The sequence below is a fragment of the Phaethon aethereus genome (assembly GCF_964289735.1).
Source record: "Phaethon aethereus genome assembly, chromosome: 13".
Classification (NCBI taxonomy): domain Eukaryota; kingdom Metazoa; phylum Chordata; class Aves; order Phaethontiformes; family Phaethontidae; genus Phaethon; species Phaethon aethereus.
The window spans coordinates 860,722-870,522 of record NC_138589.1 but is presented as its reverse complement, the minus strand read 5'-3'; the positions used below and the strand labels follow the sequence as shown (position 1 = coordinate 870,522).

Genomic DNA, 9,801 nt, shown 5'->3' with positions numbered 1-9,801 from the left:
CTCTCCCTGTAAAGTGAAACACAGAGAGTGGAACATGAGAATAAAACCCGATAAAACCCTGTGGGGAAGGGTGTAGTAGGAGCCACCATCCCTGGTCACACCATGGCTGGGGTCAAGGGTGGGAAGAGGGGGCTCCAAGCTCAGCAGTTGCTGGCTGGTGGCATGGAGAGCCTGCAGACACAGGAGGCTCAGATAACCCTGTGAGACAGCAGCAACCAGCCCCAGCGTTTCCCAAAACTGAGACCTCTGCTTTTCCTCCTCTGAGGACCCGAATGTCGCAGACCCACCACTTCCAGGAGAACAACCTGGCCTGCGCAACCTGGTGCACGGCCAAGGCGATCGTGTCCTCGGGGAACGCCAGCACCGAGGTCCGGCACGCAGAGCACGGCTTGGCCAGCGTCTCTGGTCGGTGAGGTAGATGGGAAACGTTTGGAGAATCAAGAGCTTCCAGAGGGACCAACGCAAAGCTTTCGGGGCTAGGAGCTGTATGGGGACCCTGCCAAAAAAGACCTGGAGGTGATGGTAGCTGCCAGGTGGAATACAAGCCAAACATTGCTCTTGTGAATCGAGTAAACCATGTTTACGCTCCTGAAGTGGAGCCAACAGATCAAGGGAAGAGCAAAGCCAGCCAACACCGACCCAGGGGGAGGTTCCTGTGATCCAGAATCCCCTGAAACGGACCCATTTGAACCATATTTTTGGCAGAGGGAGACACAGCATGGACATGGGAAGATCCGGGCTCCCAGCACTCTGCTGCTGCGCAGGCAGCCACGACACGGGGCAGCAAGGGCCCAGCTGCCTGCTCCCTGAGGCGCTGCCATAATGACAGCCGCAGGCGCGCTTCTCTTCGGAAAGAATTTCACATTTTCCGCAAACATTATTGAAACTAGGAAACGCAGTTAGGCATGTCAAGTCTGAGAGGGGAGCTGTGGCCTCGGGTGGAGAAGAGCAGAGGGGCACAGGGACGCGGTGCCCGCGAGGGACAACCACACCGGGAGCTGCAGGAACCGGGATGCGCCGAGGCCCCCAGACAGCAGAGAGACCAGACCGCGACGCCGGCTCCAACTCCAATTTATTGAACATTACAAAATACTCTGCATATATTTTCACATTAAAACAATATTCTTGCAAATAAGATATCAAGTCTTGAGTCATTTGTGGTGCCCGCGGCAACAGAAAACACTGACCCTGCTAGAGATTTAGTACAGCCCGGTATCAGAAATCAAAACCAGAATAAGGCATACCAGAAATGCAAAACTATATAAAAACCTTTTAAAAACCTCATGCTCATCTGGTGAGACAGGTACAGAGCAGAACGGTCTTTGCTGAGCCTTGCCAACAGTACCAGGAGGTCCTGCCAGCTGGCTTGCCCCACGCTGGGCTCACTCGCCCAGTGCATCTACATGTCCCCTTGACGCCTGCTGTCTTGGCGCGTGGCGAACCGGCTTCCAGCGTGTTCCAGCTGGAACAGGCAGTTATTTACCCGCTTTGGGGCATTAACAGTCCAAGTCCCCACTCTTCCCCAAGAGGACATCCCCAACCCTCCCGCGCTGCCGGTGCCCAGCTGCCACGCTGAGCTTTTGCACGCTGAGCAGTTCTTGGGGAGCAATTCTTGGCCCTTGGGGTCACACCAGGAATAATTTAGTGTGGGCCATTGCCACCAGGTCCCACCACCCTCTCAGGAGGGACCGGAGGTGGCTGGGAGGCAGGTGGTGGGGACAGACCTTTGAAGATGCACTCAGTTCTTGCCCGTCACTCCTGTTCCTGATGTACGTTCATACCTGCTGCTCGCTCCATGTCTTGCACCATGACCAGCCCTCCCCGCTGATGGGCCCCGGGCAGCTAGAGGGATTGGGATGTGGGCAGGATGAATGCCAAGGATGCTGTGCAGGGCACAGCTGAAGACCGCGGCTATTGGGAACACATCCAGACAACAGGCGTGGGGCTGGCCCAGCAGGTTGGCTGCTAGAGGAGTCCCTGTGCATACAGGTTCACTGGTCCGGCTCCTGGTGGAGCCAAACCCCAGGAGTACTGCTCCCAGTCCTGAGAAGGTCACGGCCTTGACTCTGTGTTACCTCCATAACCCGGGGAACACAGAGCTGCTGTGGCAAGGAGCCCACCTCTGGCCTCCTGGCTGAGCTCCACGCATGCTGTGAGGAACCAGCACTGTCGCCACCTTGAAGCCGATGGCTTGGCTGTTGGGTGTGGATGGGCTCTCATGCATCGGCCACCGCTCCCAGCCTTCTCCTCAGAGGTCTCCTGCTCACAGGCTGGAGATCAGCTCATGCTTCTACACCCCACGAGCAGCCACGGCCAGCACCCACACACCTCAGCGCAGCACAGCCACGATGGGATTGAGTCCAGTTGGGATCCCAGCCCTGGGAGGAACATCTCTGGCCTCTCGGCTGCGGAGATGCGTAGGGACCAGGAGGAAGAATGAGGTTTGGGGTCTGTGCCTCCCTGGGTGGATGGTACCTGCTGTTGCAGCACAAAAGCCCAATTATCAAGCAGTTTTGCATTGGTAGGTGCATGGTCAAAGCCCACGCTGGAGTGCAGCTCCGGCAGGAGTACGGGGCTCTCCTGCCACTCCTGGAGTTTATGGAGACACACACAATCTTTACAACGCAAGACAGCAGAGCGGTCAGCGGGTCACAACCCGTCCGCAGCCCCCGGCCCCTTCCCCACCCGCAGTCTGCCTCAGAGGTGGCTCGCTCTGTTGAACACCAGCCACTTGGGCTCCGCAGCGGGCGGCATCTTGCCCTGCTCCTCCGTGGCCATCAAAGGCTGCAGCTCCTGCTGCTCAGCACCCTCTGGGCTGCTGTCACTCTGCGACCTGCCACTCCTAGAGACATGGCTGGGGAACTGGAAGCAGGAGCTCTGCTCCGGCATCGCCCGGCTCGCAGACTGGGGGTGCTCCTCCAGCACGGGGCAGGCGAATCTCCTGTGCTGAGGTCCGCTCTCGATGCCTGGGGGGGAAGCGATGCTCTCCAGGGAGGAGATGCTTTGGTTCCACGCCTTCTGCATATCCACCGGCACGATTTTAGTGGTCTCCGAGGAGACGTAAACAGCCAGATCAGCCTGGTCTCCTTTCCACGGCAGCTCCTTCTCTGCCAAGGTGGGTGACGGCGGGATGATGCAGGGGCTGGGGCAGACGTCCAGGCTGCCTGGGGGGTGCAGAAGGAGGGACAGTGAGAGGGATCTTGCACAGCTCTTGCTCTCTCCCTGGGCCCCACAAACATTGCAGAACCAACCACTGCCGAGTGGCCAGCTGGCCCAGGGATGCAGGAGCCACCAGGGAGGCTCTGCCATGCCTCCAGAGCCACAGAGAAAAGTGCTTTTCCCAATTAGGCTCCGCTGCCTTTGGTTTTGCCCAGGCCAAGGCAACTTTGCTCCCCAGGTGGAGGAAGGACAAGCTACCCAACAGCAGTTGCCCTGGTGTGGGGAGCATCGGTGCCTACCAGGAATTGTCTTTCCCTGCAGGACCTCATCAGTGGCTCGAGCGACGAACACAATCCCTTCGTCATCCTCTCTCTCCGTCTCTGAGCTATCGCTCTCCTCCTCCTCCGAGCTGACCATCACCAGGACAGGAGCTGCAGCCAGATGGAGGGAATTGGTTTGGAAGATGGGGCACCCTGTGGGGGAAGGACTGCCCCCGTGGGAGAAGGACTTGGTGCTAGCGCAACCCTGGGTGCTGGCACAGTGGGCTGCTCCATCCCACCCCACCAGGTCCCCTTGCCAGGACCTGCAAGCCTCGCCTGCCACCAGCCTCACCAGCCTCCGGCCAGGGAAGGTTTCTGTGCATCTTCCCATTGGGTGCGTCGCTGGTCAGAGAGATGTTCTTCTGCGAAGGAAGAGGGACCGGCTGGGACCTGCCCCGTGCAAACCCCTAACCTCAACCCAGGTGCCCCCCCCCAGCCAAGGTAGCCCCAGGGACACAGATTCCCACCCCGGCGAGATGGCAGCTGGCAGTCAGCGGTTCCTAGTCCTTAGATGCTGCATCTTCGTGGCCCTACAACAAACAGCTCAGCTGCAATGGCTTCAAAAGCCTCCAACTGAGAGGCTAAGGTTCAATTTCAGGCGCGGCACCACACTTCTCAGCCTGGATCCGCACCAGCTATCAGGCTACTTTATGCTGAGCGCTCTTGGAAGACAAACGTGGGGCTCCTCCAGGGCTTGGGAGTGCTTTGCCCGGGGACCAGCCACCCCACGGCAGTGCTGGCGCGGTGGAGACGCGTGGAGATGCGTCACCCGTGTGCTCACGTGCAGCACACGCGGGACTGAGAGGAGATGAGCCGCTCTCCCCGTTGGCTCTGGAGCTGCCGATGCCCTGCAGCACCTCACCGACACCCCGAAGGACCTCCACGTCCTCCACAGGAAGGGAGCGGGCGTTTGGGGAGCGCTTGCCTTTTTCCTGCCCTTTTCCTTCAGCCTGGCCTTGCTCTTGGAGGAGCAGACGTTGTGCTTTGTGGACTTGAAGGTCTCCAGCCGCCTCTTCATGTTCTGCCGGAAGATTTCTTTATCTTGGCGCTCTTGTTTATCTGGAGAGATGAAGTGACGGCTGTAGCTGGCCTTGTACTGGCCGAGGGAGAGGCAAAGAGACACAGGGTGAGCAGCTGGCCCCACGGAGCATCCTCCATCTCTCCTCCTCTTGCGGGTGCCGCTACCCTCGGGGTCAGCCGCACGCCGCGGCCGGGGAGCGCTCACCCGCCGGCGGGGCTTGTAGAGGCTCCCTCGCAGCACGTGGTGCATGGCGGCATCCTCCTTGTCCCGGCGGCTCCGCACCGTGTCGATCACCTGCAGGTCCAGGCACGCGCCGCTCCCGCTCTCCCTCCTGGGGAGGGGAGGTGGAGATGCTGGGCTCTGTGCCCGCGTCCTGCCAGCCCCCCCGCCGGCCCTGCCACAACCCACCCCCCGGGGAAGAGAGTGGCTGCGGGGGTCCCAGCGAGGTTCACCCCGGGGGCTCGGGGGGATGCTCGTACTCACAGGAGGTTTGTGACCGATGACTCCGACATGGACGTGCGGCTGGGCATGGAGGGCAGCGCCAGCTTGGCAGCCGAGAGCACGTGGCCACCCTGGGAGGTGGGAGGGCAAGGCTGGCATCGGGGCAGCGAGGAGCCCAGCTGGGCTGGGGCGGGCCGGGGGGTCCCGCTGCCCGGCCAGAGGGGCACACGGCGTGGCCACGTGTGGGGCGGGCCACCGCCCCAGCCCAGCCAGCTCCCGTTGGGGCCACCCCGCCTCCCAGCCCCTGCGCCCCGTGCCCTGACCTGGTCGACGAAGCTGATGGCATCACGGATGTTCAGCTTGTAGTACACGTCCCAGATCTCGTCCCGCAGCCTGTAGGCGGATTTCCGCATCAGGAGCTGGCTCAGGTACTTCTTGTCAAACTGTTCCCACCTGCCACGGGAGGAAGACACGGGGCGGTTTCGCTCCCACGTTGTGCCACGGCCAGGGACCCCCTGCCCACGCAAGGCTGAGAGCGTCCACAGCACATCACACCCAGGGACACGCTGGCAGGGAGGGCAGGAGGAGAGGGGACACGCTGACCCTTCGTCCCCACCCCAGAGGGTCCCCTTCCAAACGGACTGACAGACAGACAGACATACAGCCTTTCTGGGGCTGCTGCCTACAGCAGGGGTGTCCTCCGGCGGGGACCCTGCGATGGCCCCGCGGCTGGCACGCATCCCCCATCCACCTGATGGCCGGCGGAGGATGTCGGCCGAGACACTCACTTGTCCCGCCAGTAATGGTAGCCGTGGTGCCCCACGATGTCCTCCACCGCTGCCAGGATGTGGTCGAAGGCCTTGAGCAAGGAGAAGAGGGTGAGAGCGGCGGCAAGGCTGCGGGTGCCCCCGGGGGTGCCGAGGCCAGGCATCGCCCTCGCCCAGTGCCAGCGGCGCGGGGAGCCGGGCAGCCTCCGGCGCCAGCACCTACGTGCTCGTGCAGCTCCTCGTTCAGCGTGGGCTTGTGGTGGTCGCTGCGTTTCACCTTCAGCCACGTCACCAGGGGTTTAATGGTGAGGCCCTGGAACGGCAGGAGAAGGCAAGGGAAAGACTGGGGGGGTGAGAGGGTGCGTGGCTGGGGCACGGGGAGCAGAAGCGGCACGAAGTGACCGGGGACAACAGCTTTGCCGGCCGCGCGCGTCCCTACCAACCCAACGCCCTGCGCCCGCGACCTGGGTGACAGTCCCGTGCCCCGCCGGGCAGCAAGCACGTCATACCCCTCCGGTCCCCTCCCCAAGGCTCGCGTCCCGTCCTGGGGCGCAGGAACCCCAAGCCCAGCAGCTTTGTATGGAGAACGGCCCGGCCCGGCGCACGCCGTCGGCTGCTCGTCGAGCGAGTCCCAGAGCGAGAAGCCGACCGGGAAGCAGCACGGGCCATGGCCCTGCCGTCGCGACAGCCGCCACAGCGGTCCTGTGCGCCGGCCTGGTGATGGACGGGGTGCCAGGAAGCACCGAGGACCAAAAATGGCTTGAAAAGTGGTACTTGCCCCGAGCATGTGTCCTGGCCCCCTGGGCGAGCTCTGGCCAGCACCGGAGGAGGGCACGGTGCCCATCCTCACCTGCACAATGACGGTGAAGAACACCACCACGATGGTCGTTGCCACGAAGTAGTCCTTGGCTTTCACCTTTGCCCTGTCCAGCAGGATGACCAGGGCGAAGGCCACGGCCCCGCGGAGGCCACCATATGACATGACCACCTGGTCGATCCTGTCCAAGGGGATGAGGCGGAAGCGGTTGAGCACGCAGGTCTGGAGGACAACGCCTGGGGAAGAAGGGGAAGGGGAGCCTCAGAGGCTGGCAGAGCCCCGCCTGCTCCTGGAGATGGGGCAAAACCCCAGGCAGAAGCCTCCTGCCCCGGCCCTTCTTGGGGGGTGCCGCTTTCTGGCATGAAAAGGGCTGGGCGCCGCTGGCCAGAAGCACAGCAGGGCAGACTGACCCACAGCTCTGAAGAGCAGGATAAAGAACAGGGTGCCCAGCACCAGCGCCGTGTCCCATGCCCACTTGGAGGTGTCCACAGCCGAGATGCCCAGAAACATGAAGATGATGGTCTCTGAGCTGCTGGCCAGCGTCTTCATGGTGTACTTGACCGTGGTGCGGGATTTTTGGGAGATGTTGGCTTCCACGTACTTCTTGCAGCAGATGCCACAGAAGGTGACTCTGCAGAGGGGCAGAAGGAGTCGGCATGACCCTACGGCAGGACGAAGAGCGGGTCTGCTCGCCGCCTCTTGCCGCCCAGCACTGCACCCCTGATTTCCTGGACCCCCTCCCCCAGGGGACACCCCGGTACCCACGCCAGGATGGAGGAGAGCGAGACCATCTCGGCAGCAAGGTACGCGACGTAGGCCAGGAGGAAGACGAAGAGCGGCTCGATGATGCGCACGCGCTTGGTGAACCGCGTGATCAGGGCCAGGAGGAAGGCAAAGAGCAGCCCCACAGCCGTGCCCCCGAGGCTCACCAGGAAGAAGGAGGCTGGTGGAGGGAGAAGACTCGTCCGCAAGCGAAGCCGGCTCCCGTGCCCCATGGCCGTGCCACGCTAGGCTGGCCGAGCCCCGTGCTCCCACCTGGGTCCCCGCCCAAAGCTTGTCATGCTGACGGCCAGCGTGCGGCCGCTGGGACGGAGACGACAGAGCTGCGGCGCTCGGTGCCCGTCCCACAGAACGGCAGCACCCGTGCCCACCCCCCGCGCTGCCAGCCCGGAGGAAGGGTCAGAGGGTCTGGTGGGGCACATACTCACCTACCCCCTTCACGTAGTCCGTGGCGTGGATGTGTGCGGGGCCCAGCTCCACAAAAGAGTTGAAGACCTTGTACAGCACCTGCAGGCAAGGGAAATCCCTTGGGGGAGGCAGGGTATCGCCCTGCCTCAAGAGGGGCAGCACCTGCGGGCAGGACGGACCCTGCGGAAGAGGCATCTCCTGCCCCAAATCTGCAGGCAAAGGCGCCCACGGCCAGGATAGTGGACCCAGAGAGCATGGCATGGGTCTGCCCCCAGCTCGGGGATGTCACCTGCATCCTCTGCCCATCCTGGCCCTGGCCCGCGTCAGGCTCCAGTTTAGAGACCCCCAAGCTCCAACTCACCACAGTGACAGCATCGTTCAGGAGGGACTCGCCAAACACGATGATGAAGAGGGTCTCATTCACATGGACCTCTTCAAAGACAGCCAGCACTGCCACGGGGTCCACAGCTGAGATGAGGCTGCCGAAGAGCAGGAAATCCATCAGCCCAGCTTCGACGCCTGGATCTGCTAGGACAGAAGGACCAAGCTCAGGCAGACCGTCTGCCCCAGAGCCCCTCTCACCGGGCTGAAACAAGCCTGTCCCCTCATCTGCTCCCGGGGACTTGGCTCTGCAGCATCCCAACCCGGAGTGCAGCGGTCGGAGCCCGGGAGTGCTCCCAGACCTCCGGGGTCCCCCCGGCGAAGTGGGGCTCAGCACGTCCTTGGTCCGACATGAGGGCTTGGATGTCCCCCTCGGCACCCAGGTGCGTCGCTGCCCCTCTGGCGGGTATGGACCGAAGGAGGCTCGGCAGCCCCACCTCAGCTCCAGGCATCAAGTGGTTCCTCGGGGCTCAGGAGAGCTCAAAACACAGCCCAGGCCAGCCAGGGCCAGCGGCTCCAGCCGGGGACGGGGAAGACGGCAGCGAGCCAGCAAAGCTCGCCAAGGTCAGCGACAAAAATAGCAAAGACATGAGTCAGCCCAGCGCCGAGCAGGGCCCGTTTGTCCTGCGTGCTTGACGGTCCTGCCAGAGCACCGTTCTCAGGATGCCAGGACCCGGCTCCTGCTAGAGTTCCTGGGAATCCACGGCAGGGCCGGGCAGCAGGCTCTGAGTTTTGGGGGTGCATTGCACCCTCCGACCCGCCTTGCGGGGATGGGGTCCAAGCTGGGCAGCCCTGTGCACCCACCCATGAGCCCGGCCTGGTGCAGCCCCCAGAGCGCAGCACCGGTGGTGAAGGAGTTCCAGAGCGTGCCCACCACCGCGTAGGTGAGGATGGCACCGATGTTGTCGAAGAACAGCCGGCTGGGCATGAAGTAGCCCGAGTCTAGGACGATGGGGGGCAGGAGGAAGAGGAAGAACATGTTGGGCTCCAGCTGGTACTCGGCTTTCTTCGCCACGGCCAAGACGATGCCCCCCAGGCCCAGCCCCAGCAGGATGAGGAGGCAGCTCTCCGGGACGATGGACGTCACCTTCCTTGACAAGTGGAAAACTGGAAGGAACAGGAAGAACGCGAGCATCAGCCAAACGGGCACAGGGACAGAGCACCCCGGATCCACAAGCCCCACGGAAGAGCTGGCTGATGCACGATGGACCCCGGGGTGGACAAGGGAGCACTTAAGGCTGCTTCGTGGCCATGTTTGCGCAGAAGACCTTCCAGCTAGCTCCCAGCCCAGGGTTCTAGGTCCCCAACTCTTTGGGATCTCCCTCTCCTCCCCAGCCACTGTCTAATAAGCCAAGCAGCCGGGCATTTTGCTTTTCTTGGCTTCTGGTACCTGCACTTAAAGGATAAAAGCAGCCAGCGAGCACGTTCATAGCGTCACAAGCAAAGGCGGCCGCTGCTCGAGCCAAGGCATCCCGGTTCACCGGGACACGATACCCCGCTCAGAGACGAGGACGCTCAACCCTGGTGACGGCGCGACCTCGTTTGCAGCCGTCTGAGCAAGCAGACGGAGCGGCACGCGAACCGCTGGCCTCCGTGCCAGAGCACAACCTTCCTCAGCGCCGGCTAACCTGCCCGCGTGCAAAAAAAACCAGACACACGGGAGCTGCAGATTTAGAGACGCTTTGAATAACCAGTTTTTTCTACGCG

General features: G+C 62.5%; 1 protein-coding gene across 1 annotated transcript; it reads right to left on the bottom strand.

Annotated features, from left to right (window-relative positions):
* Positions 1-2,697: 2,697 nt before the first annotated feature.
* On the bottom strand, positions 2,698-9,524 carry SLC9A5 (solute carrier family 9 member A5; the record flags this gene model as incomplete). The annotated part of the gene is made up of 16 exons (XM_082005616.1): positions 2,698-3,164; positions 3,459-3,590; positions 3,772-3,841; positions 4,405-4,575; positions 4,705-4,831; positions 4,984-5,072; positions 5,265-5,394; positions 5,730-5,800; positions 5,932-6,021; positions 6,559-6,761; positions 6,936-7,156; positions 7,291-7,468; positions 7,734-7,812; positions 8,075-8,238; positions 8,899-9,201; positions 9,485-9,524. 16 exons carry the CDS (start codon positions 9,522-9,524, stop codon positions 2,698-2,700), a joined length of 2,535 nt encoding a protein of 844 aa, XP_081861742.1.
* Positions 9,525-9,801: the final 277 nt, after the last annotated feature.